General features: G+C 41.3%; 1 protein-coding gene across 1 annotated transcript in view; it reads left to right on the top strand.

Annotated features, from left to right (window-relative positions):
• The window catches only part of Pcsk5 (proprotein convertase subtilisin/kexin type 5), a 425,182-nt gene that overhangs the window by 277,726 nt on the left and 125,852 nt on the right, over positions 1-21,604 (top strand). The window contains 5 exon segments of the mRNA XM_028874891.2: positions 66-259; positions 3,680-3,764; positions 7,756-7,853; positions 8,262-8,391; positions 9,067-9,182. Coding sequence (XP_028730724.1) covers positions 66-259; positions 3,680-3,764; positions 7,756-7,853; positions 8,262-8,391; positions 9,067-9,182 — 623 coding nt within the window.

Here is a 21,604-nt window from a genome sequence, read left to right as displayed (position 1 = left end):
TCAACAAAAATGCTGAGGTCTGAGTATTGCTGAGTAACCATTCCTTTTACCATCCCACAATGCAGAATTTGTGTCTCCAACTGCCCTCCTGGCCACTACCATGCTGACAAGAAGAGGTGCCGGAAGTGTGCGCCCAACTGTGAGTCCTGCTTTGGCAGCCACGGTGATCAATGCCTGTCCTGTAAATATGGCTACTTCCTGAATGAAGAGACCAGCAGCTGTGTTACTCAGTGCCCTGATGGGACATACCAGGATACCAGTGAGTTGCTTTCAAATGTTTGGGTTTTTAAAAGGACAAGATTTTCATTTGAGTAACTCTATGCATGACATCTGGGCTTTGCTTAGTTCCAAACAGAACCTAACCAGCTCATTAAAGAAATACTTTAGAAGTATTATGTCGAGGTATCTGCAACTACCTGTAGCAGAGGACCCTCACAATTCCTCCCACCATAATGACATGCTAGTAGATTCAGAACGCTGGGGATATAATTGCAGCTGGAATTTATTAAAGCAGAAGGATGCAAAGTCAACTGAACAAAGGGAAATAGGGAAGTCTAGAGGAATCTAGAACCATGCTTCTGAGAGTAAGCACTCAATACATGTTTAATTCCCCTGCCCTCCCACCCTGCTCCCACAACCATCTGTAATAGCATGCATGAAATACTATATACAAGGGAACTTCACTAAAGACTGTGTCCCTGGTCATCACTGGGAACTGAACAGGTAGACACTACCTTCCTGGCACATACCATAAATCATGCTGCTTGTATAGTTTTCACAGTGTTAGCTAGTCTCCTCAGAATGATGGGAACCTTCCCTAAATCCAAGTTTCCAGGAGCCAGCTGTTGACCAACCGGATGGCAATCAGACCTGCTCACATCTGCACATTAACCAAACAGGCTTTTGAAAAGATTCCAAAACATGAAATGTAGAATGAACATGTGTCAGAAACATTCCACTCATTAATGAATAAATGATCTAAGATAGTAACTAATGAAACAAGCAAGAGGAGAATGGGCCGTAAGATAATCGAGTACTGTAGTCCCCTAGGAAAGGACAAAGAAATCATTTTATGGATCTGGTGAGGTGGCTCAGTGGTTAAGATTGTGAGTAAGAGGCTTGGGTCCTCCAGAGGACCTGAGTGACATTCACAACAGCTCACAACTACCTGTAACTCTAATATCAGAGGACCCAGTACCCTGTTCTAGCTCTTGAGAATACCTGCATTCACAAGCATGTACTCACACACAGATAGACACATAATTTTAAAGAAAGACAATAAAGAATTAAGAAAGGGAGGAATGGAAAAGAAATAAGGGAAGTTCTTTTATTGAGTTAGAGATGAAATGGAGTTAGACAGGGCAATACCAGTAGGTTTTGGGAAGGGGTATTTATTTCTTACAGCCAGAACACTGTCACTTTACTAAACAGCAATCAGTACATTGATGTGTAACTTCTCAGAGGTTGGTTCTTATTAACTGTAATTAACAAATAGGCAAGACACAAGGTCACTAGTCTGTGCTCAGACTGCTTTAGTGTGGCCCTCCCAGGGTTGTAGGTATCTCTGGCTTTGTTTCTGAGCTCTGGATAATTTGTCACACATCACATACAGTCTATGATGGCACTGAAATGTCATATTGCTATGTTGCTGCCCAACCTGAGACTCTTTTCTCTTTAAAGACTAGACAAAAAGTCTTGCCTCTTAAGAATTGGAGTTCTCAGGCTTCGAGAGGGGTCAGCAGACAAAAGTGCTTGCCAGACAAGCCTGACAGCCTGAGTTCAATGCCTGGAACTCAGAGTGGACAGAGGTTAGACTACCAAAGATTGTCCACTGACCTCCCTGTGTGTGCCTGCGCGCGCGCGCATGCGCACACACACACACACACACACACACACATACACATGCACAGTAATAATAAAGAAGTAAAACATAAGAGTGGGCAATTCTCTGGGTAGATCAGACCCTAATTCCACCCTTGGAAGTAATAGGGATTCTCCTGAGGTTCTTATTTGCCTTGAAATTTGGAACATGACTTTCACCTTGATAGGGGAAGGAATTTAGAAGATAAAGAGGGTCATAAGAGATCCGTAGAAGTGCACAGTATTTCTTAGGGAGCCTTGCACGTGTTAAGTGTGTGTTCCATCACTGAGCACCCAACAGACTATTCCTTTCTAAAGAACCTGGGAGTAGACACTTGAGAAGCTATTCAGTTACTTCAACCACCGTATAGCATTGGTTCAAGTGGTCACCGTGTCTCTCCTATTGCCTGTTACAGTTTCTCCCTCTAGTAAGCCCATTTACATACAGCATAGTGATCAGGTATGACCATGGCTACTAATAATTGCTGAGAACACATTCACAATGATTTATAGTTGATCTTTTCCCCTTGAATAATCCCATTAACTTGCCAAGATAAGCTGAGAGCTAGAGTTCACTGAAATCTTCATTCAGGAGCCCGGAGTCTAGAGACACTGAACTTGCCCACTGGAAGAGCTGAAAGCAGAATGCAAATCCCAGGCCTGTGACTTCAGGTCCAAGGCCAGAACCTGTGTTCTTAATGTCACAGTAGGGGCTGCAGTGTAGCTCCTAGAATACTGTCAAGGGCTTTGCATTTCTTGCTGAAAAACACAGAATACTCTGTAGGTTCATATGGGAATTCATCTCCATGGAACCTTGATGAATATCAACACTTAAAAAGCAGAGAGAGGGGCTGGAGAGATGGCTCAGCCGTTAAAGGCTAGGCTCACAACCAAAAAGCAGAGAGAGGAGAAGCCTGTGGACAATGCTTTGTTTTGTTCTGTGTAGATAGATAGATAGATAGATAGATAGATAGATAGATAGATAGATAGATAGATAGATGCATGGATTACCCTCTGGCATAACAGCATGTACTCAATTTCTAGCAAAAATTTAACAGAGCTAAAAGACCTTTGTTAATATGTCGTCACTACTTTTCATGATAAAGACATTGTGTTTGCTGTTTTTTGTTGTTGGTTTTTTGGTTTGTTTTTGTTTTTTTTTTTGGAGTGTGGACACCTGGATTTGTTATTTAATAAGAAAACGTAGGGTGTATCCATTCCAACTAATACACTTGTAACAGAACATAGATGTTATTGTAATAAAATCATTTTTACATTCACTCCACAGCAGCTGTCAAGCATTCCACTGTTTGAGATGACACATGAAGTCCTTACCTTGAAATCTTTAGTGTCCGTTCCCTTTTCTGCCACAGTTCACCAGATGGTCCTAAAATCTTTAGTGTCCATTCCCTTTTCTGCCACAGCTCACCAGATGGTTCTAAAAGCTTTGGGCATGAAGGTCCAACACCCATGTCCACAGCATCATCTTCATCACTTAGCAATATTGCCTCATTTCATGAGTGGAATTTTCTGTTTTAAAGTTAGAAAACCCTGCTTTGAAAAAAAGAGTTGAAAGAAGTAAGAACTATAAAATTTTCAGCTGAGTTTCTGGAGTCTGTCTGCATTGTGCCACACAAGTGCCTGGTGCTTCCTGGTGTCACAGTGGTTCATGCAATCAGCTGCCTAAACTTTTCAGTGCAGCTTTCCAGGTGAGCCCAGAGGCAGGACAGGGCACATTCTTAAACACTGGGACATCTCCATTCTTTTATGGAATCTAGTTGACTGCATAATAACTCTTTCCTTTTTTGTTTTTTAACAGAGAAAAATATTTGCGGGAAATGCAGTGAGAACTGCAAGGCGTGCACTGGATTTCACAACTGCACGGAGTGCAAGGGCGGGTTAAGGTAAGAGAGTGAGGTCCAACAAGAGACACCACCTTCAAGGGAGCTTTGCAGAGCAAACTGAACAGAAAACATGAGAGCAGCATGTCAACAAATAGTTCTCTTCTGTCTTCCCTCAGCTGGACTCTAAGTGAAACACTTCCCTGCTATTCGGGTTATCTCTACAATATATGTGAAAAGATGGGATGCCATCTTGGCTAAGGAAAGATTATAAACCAAATAAATTCCCTATAAAGAAGAAGATTTGGTGGGTAGAGAGATGGCCTAGCAGTTAAAGAACACTTGCTGATCTTGCTGTGAACCTGGGGATTAATCCCCAGTTCCTACATGGTCGCTCACAACCATCTGTAGCTCCAGTTCCAGGAGATCCACCAGGTACACATGAGGTACACGCACAAGCATGTAGGAGAAACACTCAAACACACAAAATAATTAAATCCACACACACAAAAAAAAAAAAAACCAATTTAATTGTAAAAGAAAGATAATTTGGATATAAGTAAAAATGACCACTTGAAAAGCATCCTTATACGTTTTGACCTGTATTGTGCTAGTCGAGAATGACTAGGCAGATAGTGCCAGCAAATGCTATTTAGTCTGCCTGATTAAATTCTCAATGGTGGGAAGTTATTCTCTTATCTTTATTATTTCTCTACACATACGCAGTCATTCGCTTATCTTAAGTACCTCAGGTTCAGTTCCATTAGACTATCTGTAGTCTGCACATAGATTTAACACCAGGAGATGATTTCCTCGAATTGATGATTTGCTCATTGCCAAAGCTGATATTTGGTGGACTGTAAGAGAACAATATGCAGCACAAATAACTGTGAAGCCTCTTTCCTGAGGAAGAAAAGGTCAACATCTTCTATGCTGAGTCATGTGCAGGGCTCTGGCTTTTATGGCGTTAGCGTTCTAGAGTGAACTGTTCTACAGTGGATTCCTTTTAGGTGGTAATAGAACATTTCATTCATTCCTTTTTTTATCAAAAGTCAAGTGTCATAGTGTAGGCCGCTCCCAGGCAGGTGTCCTTGACACTTGTCATTATTGGAACATAATGGACACTTACTGATTAGCTGTGCAATTGCTGTTTCCATAAATGCTCGTAGTAACTTAGCTCCTTGCTTCTCGGCACTTGATAATCTTGATAAATACAAGTCCGCTCAGCTGTCTGATTCTTTTTCATTTTTATTTTATGTGTATGCATTTTTTTCCTGCTTGTGTGTTTGTGCATCATGTATGTACCTGATGCCATGAAGGTCAGAAAGAGGCACCAGATCCCCTGAGCCTGAGTTATAGACAGTTGTGAGCTGCCATGTGGATGCTGGGAATCAAACCTGGGTTCTCTGGAAGAGCAGCCAGTGCTTGTAACAGCTGAGCCATCTCTCCTGTCCCCCACTTAATTCTTCCTAAAGGAACAGTGAAATGGTGTGGTAGAAATCTTCTTCTGCTATTTATTAATTGTGATTTCAGGCGAGTCACTTAACTGCTCTTGTCTTCCATTATTCTCATTATAAAATGGTGAGACTAAGCTCGACTTTGCTGAACTATGATAAAGTGTAAAGTCTGATGACTTTTATGAACTACTTACATCTGCTACATAATTGGTCTTTGGGAAATGAAAGACTACTGAGCTTATTTCTTTATTTCTTAGAGAACATTTTATGGAGTAAGTTAAAGCAGAACACACAACAGAAATGTGAGAGCCATGCATGTAATTGTGAATGTGCCAGTAGCTGTATTAAACGGGGTAAAAAGCTGTAAGGGAAACGACTTCAATAAAATATTTTACTTAGCCCAGTGTATCTAAAATATTATCATTACAACATATGGCCAACATAAAAGAAAACTATTTGTGAGTTACTCTACATCCTTTATTGTTTTATTAAGTCTTTGAAGTCTGGTATATATGCTCTTAACATATGTCTAAGACTTGACAATAATGTTTATAAGAAATATCTGTATTAAGATACTTTTAAATCTAATTGAGAGAGCAAATTTTATAAAGCCACCCTGTTCCAAATGTGCTGAGAAGTTTGCCAATAACTGAATCTAGTGTAGTTTTTTTTTTTCAAATATAGACATAAATTAATTTAAACTGAACAAAAATTTAAAATTCATTTCCTTCGCAGCACTAGCCTCACATCAAGGGCTCAGTAGCCAAGTGGATAGCACAGGCCTGAACTAGCTGGTTTATGCAAGAAGGAACGGAGGCAGGTCCTGAGCTGGGCTGGTGGGCCTCGCGATGACTATATTTTGGGAGCGGTGGACTGCTCAGAGTTCAATGACTGCTCCCTGTGGCTCGCCCCTTCCTTCATCAATTCCTGCACAGTGCAGCCTCTGTCTCCTGCTGAATGGAAGCCAACCTCAGAAGGCAGTCCTTTCTTAGAGAGCCAAGGCATCTTTTCTAAAACTGTGGGACATTTTTTTGAGTGGTCCTTATTTCATCCCACAAAAGGATTCATGTGATGCACTCTGCCTGTCTCTGGAGCTGGAGGAAGAGAATGAGATCTTGGTTGGCAACAGGCCAGCAAGCTCTGAGAACGACACGGACTTTTTGTGAAGCTGCCCATTGTCACATTGAGGCTCCCTCCTAGGTGCTTCTGGGCTGACCACTTGACCTCAGACAACCTGTAAATTTTAAAATGGTGGCTAAGAACAAGTAGGAGGAAACACCCTTGCCTAAATTCCAAAAAGAAAATAGTTAACATGCTAACAGGAGTATTTATGATTCTTTTCTTCAGCTACTTTACTTTCATACTCTCTCAGTTTCTTGGATGAGCAGAGGGTGAAGTAAATTTCAGTCTTCACAATGAATGTGACCCATACACAAAGCAGCCAACTAGGATGTAAATTGGAGCAATACAGGGTATGAGAAAGTAGAAACCATTTGACCATTTTCTATACTTACACATTGTCCAATAGAATAAATTTGACAACAAAGATTACACCCACTCTCTTTCAGTGTCCATTCAGTAATATTTTATGTGAAATAATACAAATTCTATGTATATTTTTTATTTTAAGAATCAAGCTCTAAGTTTGGTGTGGTGACATTTACCTGTCATCCTGAAGGCCAGAAGGTCACCCTCAGTTACATAGCTAGTGAATTCAAGGCCAGAGTAGGCTGCAGGAGAGCCTGCTTCAAAAATTAATTAATTAATCAATTAGTTACTTAATTAAACTTTAGGCTTTGAAAAAATGTCATAGCTGACAGAAATTTGAAATAAGAAATATGTTATGTTTTTATTTTATATTTTAGAAACTTAGATGTTTCTCATAGTAATAGCTAGAGAAGTAGAAATTTCAATAAATCACTTAATATTGTAGAAATACTTGCAGGAAACACTAAAAAAATGATACAACCAAGAAAAGTCAAGATATTTACAGAGTTGCATTTTGCTGCTTACTCATTAGAGTGGCTTAAGAGAAGAACCCAATAAAAAGTAGCAACGTTGTAATAGGTTACTGCCAGCCATGGATTTGTTTCCTCAGTTTTTATCATTTTGTTTCTTTATGAGTTTGAGTGTTTTGCCTGCATGTATGTATATGCACCAAATGCACATAATACTCACAGAGGCAAGAAGAAGGTAGCAGATCCTCTGGAACTGGAATTACAGAAAGTTGTGAGCAGTCACGTGGGTGCTGGGATCGCAAACCGGTTCCTCTGCAAGAGCGAGTGCTCTAACACTGAGCCATCTTTCCAGCCCCTTGCCAATACTTTTTTAGACTGTTAGATACTGAGTAAGGTTGAAATTCACCAGACTGTATGACAGAGTCAAGAGAATGCCCTCTAGGCTTAGCAGCACATATGAGTGCTACAAATGTTATTACAAGTACCAAGAAAGGTCTGGGGCCGTTCTCCTTGTCTTGCGGCTTTACTAAATCTCTTGTCTCCAAGGGAAGATGGTGTTTGTTACATATGGAGTCTGTGTGTCATTGCCACTTTGTCATGGGGACAACAGCATTTACAGCTCGACTGTGTTTCTCGCAGCCTTCAGGGATCCCGGTGTTCTGTCACCTGTGACGATGGACAGTTCTTCAATGGCCACGACTGCCAGCCCTGCCACCGTTCCTGTGCTGCCTGTGCTGGTACCTTCTCCTGCTTCTCCCCTTATTCTCCTACTTGTGTTTTGGGTTGCATTTGGCTCCAGCCATCTTTCTTGTAGCACTTGGTATGTTTCAAGGAAGTGTAGAGGGCCACATTTCTCCTGATAATTGTGCGCCAGAAAGTCAGTCATCAGCACCTTGTCCTCATGGAGAAACTTAAATATCACAGTGGTGTCCTTTCCTTGGAAGAACCGGTGTTCTTGGCAAATAGATTCAGTTAAAAACACAAGAGCCCCTCCCGGCCCCACTGAAGGAAAGTATGTTTATGAGTTAAGATGGCGGTAGATGGATGTGGCTTCCACAGACTGCTATGGAATTCCATACTTCAGCCCCTTCTGAGGCTTTTTTTTTTCTTCTGTTTCTGTTTCTTGCATGTGCCTTGCATTGAAGGGGCTGGAGCAGATGGGTGCATTAACTGCACCGAGGGTTATGTCATGGAAGAGGGAAGATGTGTACAGAGCTGCAGTGTGAGTTATTATTTGGACCATAATTCAGATAATGGATACAAATCCTGCAAAAGGTAAGTCCATCTGCTCTGACCCTAGACTTGATATCTGAGTTCCATGTAGGACTGCCTTCCTACCTGAGAAGACAAAGATTTTTTTAATGATAAAGTACGATTCAGTCACTTGCCTTTGGACGCTGACCTGCAGAATTGGTTCATGTTGTCTGCTGTTTTTAATGCCTCAGGACCACCTTAAAGTTTAGTGTATGCACATTTGTAGTAGGTGCCTGGAGGCCAGTGTCTTCCTCAATTGTCCCTTTTATTTTTTGAGATAAGATCACTCACCAGTTTGATTAGATGGTCAAGTGCAAGCCCCCAGGATCTATCTCCCTTCCCAGTGCTAGGATTATAGAGGCACAGCACAACACCAGCATATTGACATGGATGCTGGGGATCTGAACCTTACCAAAGTAGCCATATCCCTAACCCCAACTCCCCCTCACATGTACCTTAGAGCTTTTAAAATAATAGTTCTATTCCCAGGATATGCTTTGTCCCCTTTGGCACCAGTGTCTACCAGCCATGTTTTCTCTAATGTTATCAAACCTAACAGCTATTGTAAGAAAAGATTTTTTTTTTGTCATCTTCAAAGGAAGAAATAATTTGAAAATGTTAAGAGTTTCATGGTAAATATACCTTCCCCAATGCCTATAAATAAGAGATTTAATAAATTGTGCATTCTGCCAATAGATGTGATAACAGCTGTTTGACATGCAATGGCCCGGGATTCAAGAACTGTTCCAGCTGCCCAAGTGGATATCTTTTAGACTTAGGAATGTGTCAGATGGGAGCCATCTGCAAGGATGGTAAGTACAGCTACGTGATTTGTTCTATGATCTTTCCACTTTACAGGCTAATGTATTTCCATTTTAATAAATAAACTAACAAGCATGCATCTCCATAGGATAGCCTCAGTATCTGGTTGACATTCACTCACCTTGAATTTACAACCCTAATGGATCATGTTGTTTTATATTATTTTGTTATCATTGCTTGAAGACAGAATCTTACTGTGTCACTCAGACTGGCCTCAGACTCGTGGTCCTATTGCTTCAGCCCCCTAAGGCTGAAAGCATGTATCACCGCACCCCACATTGTTTCTCTTTATTTCTCTTTTTCTCTTTTTTAATTTTGGGAAGAAATAAGTCACCTGCAATCCCAAGATGGTTCCACTTAGTTGTTTTAAGTAATAAGCTATTTTTGAAGGCAGCTTTCCCTTCATTGAAAAACTGAGCATATATTGGAGATTTCCCTTGTACTCCAAGACTACACATGCTCACAGCCTTCCCCACTTTCAAAAGACTGCATCACAGTGTTACATTTGCCATGGCTTATAAGCCCACAATGATGCATCATTAGCATCCAAGTCCATAACTTACACTAGCATATGTTTTGGCACTAAACATTCATTGTGTTTGAGCAAGCATACATACTGTGTATCTACCATTATCACATCACACAAGATAGTTTCACTGCCCTAAAAATCTCCTGTGTTCTGCCGTCCATCATTCTGCCCTCCCCACAATTCCCGGAAATCTCTGGCTTTTTTTTTTTTTTTCTATCTCCGTACAGTCTTTCTTCGCAAAACATCTTATATTTATGATCATATAGTATGTAGCCTTTTCTGGTTGGTTGGTTGGTTGGTTGGTTTTTGAATTGTTTCTTTCCAGTTTTTTGTCATATGGACCTTTTCCAGATTTTTTTTGATGCCTCATACATAGAGTTTTATACCCTCCCTTAATCACTAAACATTTTGCATATATATCTCCTAAGTCCTATGTTATATTAATTCTTGGGCATAGTATTTAATCATGTAAATAATTTCTAATACTTGCCACTCTCTGGTTATTTGGACTTTTTATTATTTTGATATTTGAATCCTAATCAAATGATATCAGAGTGTTTCATGAGTTATGTAAGGCTAGGAACTAATATTCCAATCTTCCACCAAGAAAACCCAAGTTGTGATGCTAAAAAGTGACAGACCAAACCTAGAACTTAAGACTGCCAAGTGTTGGGCCAGTCTGTTTTTCTTACCATTAATGGTTTTTAGCCAAAATTCTGGGACCCACACCATCCCCTAAGATTCTGATTGAATTGTGCAGGATAGAGTATGACATGGATATTTTTGGAAACTTGTAAGTATTTTTAATTTGCAGCCTGGTTTAAGGAGCCATTTCCCCTACCAGCCTTGCAACTGCCAGGTTCATTCACTTCTCTGGACTTACTGGCTCCACCTATAAATTCAGCATGTTTCAATTATTCCAATACCAACATTAGGGAATTTTAATTCCCGCACAATTCATGCTGAGAGGACCCTACACATTGTACCTAAACTTTACACAGAAAGTATATCTCAATAGAGAAACCAATAGTATTTGAACTGTCATTCAACATGTTCTTTGGAGACTACATTTAGAACAGTCTTGGTCACAAGGCTATAGACCTAGGGAAAGGCAGCCTGCAGTGTGCTTGACAGAATGTGGAGTTAGGAGTCTGCATTCTGGATTCAGATGGCCACCCCAGACCTGGGCCTTATTTTCTTCCTCCACACAAAGTGAAGATGCTCCTGGTGCCCCTGTGTGGTTATTCCACAGCTCACTGTTAGGAACCTCAAATGGACACAGCAGGAAAGGAGCACATGAGGACATTAAGACAAGGATATTTGCGGTCTTCTCTCCTTGAAGCATCTGGGTGGCTGCAGTCTTCATCATGTTCTTGATGAACAGAATGGGCTCAGCCCACCCCACTCTGTCCTTTTCGATCCTGCCAGGGCTAATTCACAATGTACCACTCTAGGGTAAGAAGCCTGAAGTGGGGACACCAGGGCTATCTAAGTATCGGCTATCAGTTGCCTGCACATGCCTTCCTACCTGAATTTGAAAATTATGGTCCCTTTATATTGGAATACAACCAGGCCTTTCTTTTTCAAGTCAGTACACAGATTACTGAGGAAGATTTAGTGGTTGACAATCACAGGACATCTACTTTGAAGTTTTCTCCTCTAGCATTTGGTACAAGGTACCTAAAGTTAACAATGTACTAACCCTTGATGAGCCATGCTGTCCATGGGCTAAGTTATACGAAATGGCGACTTGATCAGAGGGAAGTGTCATGAAGAGCCATGGTTTGCAGTGAGGCCACTTCACGGCCTGTGGAAGATTGAGAGTCCCTTGAGCCTTCAATCACATGGCAAATGCTCTTAAAAACTACTGTTTGCTCCTTTTCAACTGTCATATTTCCATGATTCTAAGACAATTCTTTTGCAGTCTAACATATCAGAAATCAGATATATCTGATCATTCATGACAACTCACTACTGCTTTGACCATCAGGTTGATGGGATGTGTCACTGCCTGAATCTAAGACTTAGCCACAGAAATGTGCACTCCGTTGAATGAAGCATGTGGCTCCTACTTTTCATGTATCATTTAACAACCGTTCAAATGAACATCAAAGAACTACACAGAGAGCATTATGTCACATACCATTAATAAAAATAAAATTAAAATTCCAATTGCTACCAGGATGTGGTATCACAGTGTAAGCATTATTATCTTTGTGATACTGAAGTAACAGTGAATCTTAAACCTCGTGTCTTAGAATCAATGAAATATGGTACAAATGACTGGATATTTTCTGCTCTAGATAGTGCTGAGAAGAAAAGTTCCTTGCTTGTGATATTATTGATTTCTAATTTATTCTTTTTCCAATCTCTTTTTCCTTTCACAAATGGATACCAATCACATTTACTGCTGGACTGCAATATTTCTCACTGAAAACACTGCTGTTGACTGAAATCACTTTGGGTGGACCAAATTCCCTCCCTGTTGACTGCTCCTGAATGACCTCTTCCAACCCCCCTCCCCCAATCTACCTCTTTGGCCAATCAAATACCTCCCTCCGTGGGTCCTGCTGCTCTCGACTCCACTCCCCCTCTCTCTTGCTGACTTCTGGAAAAGCCACGGAAGAGTCCTGGGCCGAAGGAGGCTTCTGTATGCTTGTGAAAAAGAACAATCTGTGTCAGCGGAAAGTTCTACAACAATTGTGCTGCAAAACCTGTACATTCCAAGGCTGAGTGGCCGCCTCGGAGCCTTGTTCCTGTAGACGCATAGATTAGTCCATATTATTAAAGAGAAAAAAAAGCCAAAAAGTGCAAACCACCTCTCTCTTTCTTGCTCTCTTTTTTTTCTCTCTCTCTGTCTCTCTCAAGTTTGTGCAGGGAGATGGTGAACTGTTTTGTCAAAACTTAAATAGAAAAACAAATAAATAAACCTACAACAAGCCTACCTTTTAAAACTGGATGTTTAGTGTTAAACAGCCAGAATCACAGAGACAGTATTGTATAACCAAAGTATTTGATGCCAAAATTTGAAGTTAAAGTAATGATTTGATTTCCTGCCCTGGTTTGAAGGTCCATTTCATTCCTTTGCATTCGCTCGCCTGTTTCTCCTTTAAAATGCCTAAAAAAAATTATTTTCCTGAAAACAGAAAACATCACAAGAAGAGCACACATAGATCAGAATGAACAGAAAGCTTTTACATGGGTCATTTTTCTGCCCTGAGCCTGCAGCTGGGGGAAATGACAGGAAACTGGATCTTTAGGGTACTGAGAAGATCCTACAGACTGTGTTCCATGTCTTCATCTTAGCATTTCACAGTCCTGCGGTGATGCTTCCCACACGTGACTGGCTTTGTATGTTGTGTACTGTTTTTTTTTTTTTTTTACACTTTTCTCACCCGATAAGTCTGCTCCATCAGCTTCATCAGATAGAATGTCTGCCGCTGGCTTCCCAAACACTGTCAATTGGGTTATTGTTCACACAGCTGGTAAAATGGATTGTTCTGTAGACTCAAAGTGATGGGAGAAGCATGTGATACCAAGAAGGGATGAGGCTGACCCAGGGCGCCTGGAGCCCAGAGAGTTGTTCTGTAGACCCTGTACAACCTCCTGGTGCTATCTAGCCATTAACCCCACAGCGTTCTTCTAACTGTCGTCAGAAATTCCATTGGTCATGGTGGGAAGCACTTGAGATAGGATGCAGGAGATTTCTTCCTGTGGTCAAAAGTTCCTAAGAGGTCCTGTATGTTTTAAGAAATGGAATTTATTTAAGTCATATTTAAGCTCATGCATACACTGGTGGAGCAGTGTTTTTCAATGGTGCTGACTACAAGTTGTCTCATCCTGTCATTTTAAGAAAATAAAACTGGAAATTGAGTGTGGGTGGCATGATTGCACCCTCCTGGTTCAATATTTTCTCACTCTTCTGTCCATCTATAACTAGGGCCATGCTCTTATGCACCTGTCCACTGAATGTCACTGAGCTGGGGTTGCTTTGTCTGTTTGTCTAATTTGAAATGATGTGTTCACTGGTTTTCTGTGACTCATAAACATTTCGTGGAATCAAGAATACTGAACTGTAGAGAAACTACTTTGAATCTGTGATTGAAAATGATGAAACCTGATATATCTTTTAACAGTTCCTCTGAGAGTAACTGATATCAAGCTCCTTCATTTTTTTCTATCAAATCTCCACAGTGATCTCATTTACTTGTAGCATGACCAGGCATCTTGAGGCTCTAAGCTTTGGAAAGCTACACTTCTGAGATGCCATGGCTTCAATGCTAAGAGGAGAGAAGTGATCTTGGGAAGGAACTGAGATGTGCATGTTAAAGTCCCTGCTCACACAAACAAATAGTAACATGCCTGCCCTGAAAATCTCCCTAGACAGCAAAGTTCACTTCTAGCTGCAGGTAGATAATGAGTAATTGGTCTGTTGAACCCTTTAATAACATTGTAATGTTAATGAGTCACATGATTCGTTAGCAACTAAGAAATTGGCAGATTATGCTGGGCAACTTTTCCTCTTTAGAACATTGTAGGCTCTTCTGACATGAAGAGCAAAGGGAATCCTGGTCACAGTATATTCTTCTTACATTTTAATGCACATTCTTTAAATGAACAAATGTAAACACAAGCCAGGCAGAGGCAAAAACTAGATTTGCCTGCAAAGGAATCCAGTTGATTAGGCAGGTCTATACTATTAGAGGCACAAGGTCACAATGATACAAGAGATAAAACTGATGTCTTTGTCCTAAGACAATTTTAGCCATTGGTAGGACAGCAAATTCACTGGGGTCCACTTCCATGCATTCCATTCCCACTGGCCATGCAGGTGCACATCACGGAAATACTGGTTTAACTACTAGTTTGTTACTGCCTCATTTATCTACATAACATTATTAACTAGAATATAATGCTTTCAAAGTTTACGTTAATGTTATATATTATGTATAAATATATATATATATATTCATGAGTATATGTAACGGATAGCACAAAGTTTGGAGACGTGACAAATGCTCTTACCCTCTGGAGACAAAAGTCCTATTTTCTGTTTTCTTTTGTCTTTTGATCTTTAATTCACTAATTAATAGTGACCTGTTGTTAAATCCAAATCCACTTTACTGAAAAATACTGTGCATGTGTAAAATGTTCAGTTGTTTTTTTGTAAAATATAGAACAGTTGTAATTGATACTGGCCAAAATCAATGTTATGCCATATTTTATTTTTTCTATTAAATTAACCTAAGTTCCTGTTTATTTGATCTCTTCATACCCATGTGTAAGCATCTCTGAAAGGCTTAGTTGATGAGAGACACCTCTGCTTCCATATTGGAGTAGAATGTGAAGGAACAGTGGAAAAGAATGAAGCATCTAAGTACACATAGAAAAACCATAGAAGAGAGATAGAAGTAAACAAGGAGGAGGAAGAAATGACCTTTAGAACAGGTGACATTTGGACACCAATGCATGTTAAATCTCATTTTTGAGAAGAACATAACTAGAAATACCTATTAAAATTTGGCATAATTTCTGTGGAAGGTAGATGAGTCAATTCTGCATTGTGTGTGTGTGTGTGTGTGTGTGTGTGTGTGTGTGTGTGTGTGTGTAGGGGTGGGGGCAAGAATGTAGGGAGCATACATTCAATGCTGTGAAAAAGGAAGGTTCAGTTTGCTGTATAAATATGGCAGTGGATGACCCTGAACACCTAAAGAATGAGCTTGTCCAACAGAAATCTCTGAGACATAGCACTGGGTGGGACTGTGAAATGAGCTAAAATGATCAGTGGGTGTATTGTGGACCCTGCTTAAGATGCAGTCACTACCCTTGTGGTTCATTATTTGCCATTTGAGCAGAGAAATCAGCAAAAGCAGCAAGGTGAGTTCCAACCAGATTTAAACATCAGAGAATACATATGGGTATAAGAGAGAGCTTTTACAATCACAAAGGCCCAATATAAAAACAAAGGGAATTAATTTTAGTGACCACCTACCATACAGTACACAATATGAGAATATAATACACATATCCTGGTGAACACATAACATAAGTCTGAGAAAGACAGAGCAGAGGTACATGTATTATTCTGTTTACCCATAAGTAAACCAAAACACAGATAGACCCTAAATTGATATGGCAAATGGATAATCACAATAATAAAGTGTAGCAATCAACAGAAAGCAGTGAGTTCCAAATCCTGTGGGTAGGTCACTTAGCTAAGTTTCTGCTGAACTGGTCAAGGTCGAGTTACTGGAGCAGATAGGAGTAGAATTGGTCCATTACTGTTACTGTCTTGATTGGGTTGGTTAAATAATTAAAGGCAGGGGAAGTGTCAAACAGCACAGGGAGCAGCTTGAGAAATTTCAAACACAGCAGACAGGAGCAGAGAGAGCCAGCAGGTTGAGGAAGGCTTTTATTAGGGGGGAAGAAACACACGTGTAGCAGGTGCAAAGAAGACCATCTGCAGAGCAGCAGGCAGATTCAAGAAGCCAGAGCCCTTGAGCTTGAAGCGTCTTCCCTAATTTAGGGTTGGCCAATTTGAAGAAATGCAGGATGGCTGGTTGGCCAATAACTGTTGTGTATAAATGTGTTTTGATCCAGCCTTGAACTTGTTGAGCCAGTCCATCATCAGGGGCCCTACCTGCAGGAGAAAAAAAAGAAGCAGCCCACAAGGCCTTTGTTTAAGCTGCCAGACTTTTGTATCAGGTCCAGAGGATGGTGAAAAAGCTAGCCATCTTGGAAGTTCACTATCCTTATTACCTAGGCCTGGCTTTTCTCTCTATCTGTTTACCTATCAGAAGTATATCTAACTCCCAGACCCCCTTCACAAATAAGTTTGCCACACACAAGAGGTTCAGGTCAGGAAGATGTGTGCATGGTTTTAATCTAATTAAATCTATTTGTTCATTGCTACAAAGGATGGTAGTTCAAGGAATGACTACGCCTTTGCCTTTGTTGCTGGTACTCCACCTCTGTCCAGTCCCACCTTAACTACAATTGCCAAGTTCTCAAGGCTCACCCCAATGGAAACCCTTACTCCACAGTGGCATTCCCAAGCTTATTGGGAAGTTACAAGCCATAAACTTGGTAGTGAAGGGAGCCCATTGGCTTTTGGACTACTCTATTAAACTTTCTCTCTCAAGTGGTCAACACTGTAGGCACATTTGAGTATGGAAACTGATGTGGGATATCTTTCTGTATGCTGTGAATATATGTTGTTCCCATTGGTTAATAAATAAAGCTGCATTGGCCTATGGCAAGGCAGCTTAGAGGCAGGTGGAAATCCAAGCAGATAGGAAGAGGAAAGAGAGGCAGGAAGAGATGCCAGCCTGCCACCCAAGGAACAACATGCCAGCAGAACACATGGCAAAACATAGATTAATGGGAATAGGTTAATTTAAGATATAAGAGCTAGCTAGTGAGAAGCCTAAGCCATTAGGCCATATAGTTTGTAAATAATATAAGCCTCTGTGTGTTTACTTGTCTGAGTGGCTGTGGGACAGATGGGACACAGGAAATCTTCTGGCTACAGGAAACACACAGGCCCTACTAACTGCACCAACCCTAGTAGGAAGACTCCCATGATGCTGGCACAGAGAACTGTACATTCTCCACAGTGTCTGAGTCATCATCCAGCCTCACCCAGAATGCCAGCGGACAGCAGCAGGGTGATAATCAAGATCAGAGGCAACCTTAAACTGCTCTGGCCAGTGGGATGCTGCCTCCTTCCATCCTCTAATACAAAATGGCAGGCGGAAACCAAGATCAGCTACAGCTTGACCTCACCTACCCTAAGCTGGGCTCTGGGCCCTAGATGCAGAATATGTACATGACACAGAAAATATAAGCCTGCTTTTCTTCTCTGGTTAACATCCATTTCTAGACGCTCTTGTTGCCAGCCCATAAAATCCAAAGTTCTGCACAGAGTACTTTAGTCATACTCAGCTGGGCACAGCCAAGATGAACTGAATTTCACTCTGGCTTGTTGGAGCTCCTTGGCACCTAGCAGGAGACTCTAATCCACATAACCATGTCCTCTCGTCATCACTAGAGGTGACGATCCAGTCGGATTCAGTTCTTTGGCAAGAAAGAGGCAGTTATTCAGCAGGGCCTGAACGTGAGTGGTGGCACAGGATCCTGTCCTCTACCTCCAGGAGACTGCAGACAATTTCTTGACTGTTGCCCCCTTTGATTGGTTAATGTGACTTCTGAGACAGACTTTCATACCATATTTTAAGCTGGCCTTAAACTCAGCATTCCTTAGTTTCCCGTGTGCTGAATTAGTAGGCATGAACCTCCATGCCTGGCCTTGGTAGATTATTACTGAGGGATTTGCTTAACATAATCTCTTCCAGTTGGCCATTGTTTGGATACAACTGTTGTTTTTGTTTTCTGAGCAACAAAGATACTTCTAGAAAATTCCAGACACACTTTCAGAGGTTCACATTGCAAGAACTTGAACTTTTGTCAATATTTTTATATACTTTAAGGATGTAATTTTTAAGATTCATGTGGTTTTATTTAATTGGGCCCACACAAAAGTCAGCACAGAGATGAATTTTCTGACACAAGAGTGACAACCAGGAGAAGATGTGGCCCAGACCGAAGCCACCACTTCACCCTTGTGCCCCACACGGCTTCCTTTTTTTAAGAGTGCCAGAGCACATTAAGTTGCAAGGCCAGCAGGAACCTTTTCCCAAGAAAGGATAGAAAGTACACTGACCCTTTGAACTTGGCTTTTTTTTTTAACTTATAAGCCCAAATAAATACAAATTGTAGAGTCTCTGACACAGACCAAGCTCTGAGGTTCTTACCTCCTCCAGACTGACCTTCTAATGGAGCAATACATACAAAGCACTCAGCTGTAATGTGACACTGTTTAAAAGGTATAAAGCACGTTGAGAGTCCAGAGAAACAAGCTCCCTTTACCAGTGAAGTGTTGATGTCCCTTGTCCTTGTACACGCATGCCAAGGGCATCCCAAAATAGTGTGAAACATTACAAACAGAGTTGGCTCTAATGCGCACAAATAAAGCTGCAAAGGTCAAAACCAAATGATACCGTAATTAAATATCTGTGAATTGCAACATCAAGTCAAGCCAGTCAGTTGTAACTCCACTCCTAAAGAATCCTGTACAGTTAAGTTTAATGTAGGATGAAGGTGAATTTTAATGATTGCTACAATGTGGAACCTCCAGAGGTTGGAGCAGGTAGGCTCCATGGGCATCTTATATATTGCCTTGAATAGGAGGGAGAAATTCACCATTTACCCAAAGGCCATGTCCCAGGGAGGACACTGCGGGGATACTTCACAAGGAAAGCAACATGTAAATTTTGTCTTTGCTTTCTACACTCTCTCCAAGGAGCATTTAGTCCTATGCTTTAAACACCATTTCTACAGATCTGCTCTCCATTTCAATAACAAAATACCTGAGGCTGCATACTTTATAAAGACATCAGGTTTATTTAGCACAATTTGGAGAGCTAGTAAGTCCAATCAATATGACTCTGGTTTGTGAGTCACACATACACACACCCATCCCACTCCTGTGCTGCATTGCATCATGGTAGAAAGTATGGCTTGAGTTCCTAAAGGATAGAAAAGATCACATGGGGAGACAGGAAGTCACTGAGAACTAGGGGCAGGGCAGGCTTGTATTTTTTTTTTCCAACAGTGCAGTCATGAGAATTAACTAGAATACCATGACAACTATCTTAATTTATTGCAAGAACCATGTATCAGTGGCTTCCCAGTAACTTCCACCCTTAAACAATCTCCCAACACTTAATGTCACACACTAGAAACCTTTCTCTAACATCGTTTTTTCCTAATCTCCCCAAATTTCACAGATTCAATTAACTACTAAGCATTTCCCTTCAGATACCTGGTAGGCACCTCAACTTCCAAATCCAAAGCAGACTTTAGACACCTCAATCTCAGACCCATCACCACTACCCCTCCAGCTCTCCTTTCTCAGTCAAGAGTGATTAGAAGTACACTCAGTTGCTCAGGACTCCTCTTTTCTATCCCAAATCCAACTTACCCCCAGAGTACCACTGACTACATCCGAAATCTCTCTCTCAATGGCCCACTTCTGCACACTCCATGAGCCTTGGAGTGAATTCTCTGCCTTCATCCTACACCTCTTTCTTCTCTTTTGTCCCTGTCCCATCCACACACTAGACTATTAGGTTTTGTCTCTCACTTACTTATTCAGAATAAAACCTGAACTTCCCTGATATCTTTCTGTCCTCACTTGATGTTGCCTTCTCCTTTGGCCTCATACTCTGGCCATACCAATTTTCTTTGTGTCCTTCAAACAAAATCACTGTGTTCATGCTTCAAGGTGCCAGATCTTAGTTAAAAAAACAAACAAACAAAAAACTCAAGAAAGCAGCTCCCTCCATATACCCACCTTTCCTCTTTCCATAGCCATAGTCACATGACAGTCTTGACAGATTTGCCTGCTTACTGTCAACTGACTCCTTGAGAACTGGTGCCTCTCTGTCCATCTTGTCCAAAACTGTATTTTATATGTCTAGCATACTTTGTTTAATAACAACTTGTGGAATAAATGAATAAGAAGACATCGAAGAAGAGTGGCATTTGATTTGAGTCTCAAAGGATAAGCAAGGTTTTTGTAAGTCAGAGAAACTTAGAAGTACTCAAGAGAGTCTATGCAAGGCTACAGGACCACTTGAAGGACTGTGCAGGGAGATGGCAGGCAGAGTGGGCCAGGGAAGGCATAAGCAGGACTCTTGTCCTCCCTCCATCTCCTCTTCACCAGAGCCATCAGCCCTCTTGAGAAAGGCTAATTGACCTGCTCAAGGACCCCATCAAGTCACCTCTTGGCTTCTCGCCAATGTATTTGGGAAGCAATCATTCAGAGAGAGCACTGAGGAGGGCATCCTTGCTCCAGTCCCCAGAGGGCTAATGGCTGCTTTGAGCCAGCAAATGAAAGGCTAGGGGACTCAGCAGAACTCAGCGACCACATGAGCTCACATTAGAGAGGTGGCATGCAGCTCCTCCTCAGCATTGTATCACAGGCTAGGGGGAGCATGACAATGTAACACATTATCCCATAACAGAAATCCTGTGAACCCGGCTAACAAATCTGGGGTAACAAATCCTAGGTGTTTTCAAACAGGCTTTTGTTGCCTCCTGAATCATAGTGGTTACAAAACAATAAAAGCTTAACTATAAAGAAAGGGTAAGGCCTATATTACATATGGGAATGTATTTGTAATTGAAATAATGTTATGAGAGCCAACAAAATGACCTTGACCATCTTCTGTCTCGAGCTCACCTCGGAGTCTTGGAAAGACATTTCTCCCTCCAGAATATGGCTGCCCCAGTCCTGCCCCACCTGTACCAAGTGACCCACCCACAATGAGCTGTTAGGAATCCTGCTTCTTGGCCATATTTAATACACCCCATGTATTGCCTTGCCCTTCTTCCTGTTCTGCACTAGTCCCTACAGACTTTCAGAAACTCAAAACTGAACATGAGGCTCCACCCTCTTTGGACCCCCTCTACCTAAGAATACAGCTGAGAGTCTTTTCTGCAGCTTGAAGAGCCTGCTCGGTCTGACCGGTCCCACTTCACTAACCTCATCCCTCACCACCCCTCCTTCCCCTGGATTCTTCTATTCTGCCCTGAACCTTAGACCTTCCCCACAAGGTATTTCCCATGCTTCAATCTACCCCAGCTGGTCAGCCATTGTGGCTGGCTCATGTTATCTGGGCTTCAGTCATTTCTTCATTTCCTAACCCTTACAGGCAAGGTGAGAGCTCCTTATTTATCTTATTTTTCCATTCTTCTTAGCATACATTTATTGTACAAAATAAGGGTTTCATTGTGACATTTTCACGTGCATATAATGTC

The sequence above is a fragment of the Peromyscus leucopus genome, chromosome 1, assembly GCF_004664715.2.
Source record: "Peromyscus leucopus breed LL Stock chromosome 1, UCI_PerLeu_2.1, whole genome shotgun sequence".
NCBI lineage: Eukaryota > Metazoa > Chordata > Mammalia > Rodentia > Cricetidae > Peromyscus > Peromyscus leucopus.
Note: the sequence above shows the minus strand (reverse complement) of the source record. Positions and strands in the feature narration are given on the sequence as shown.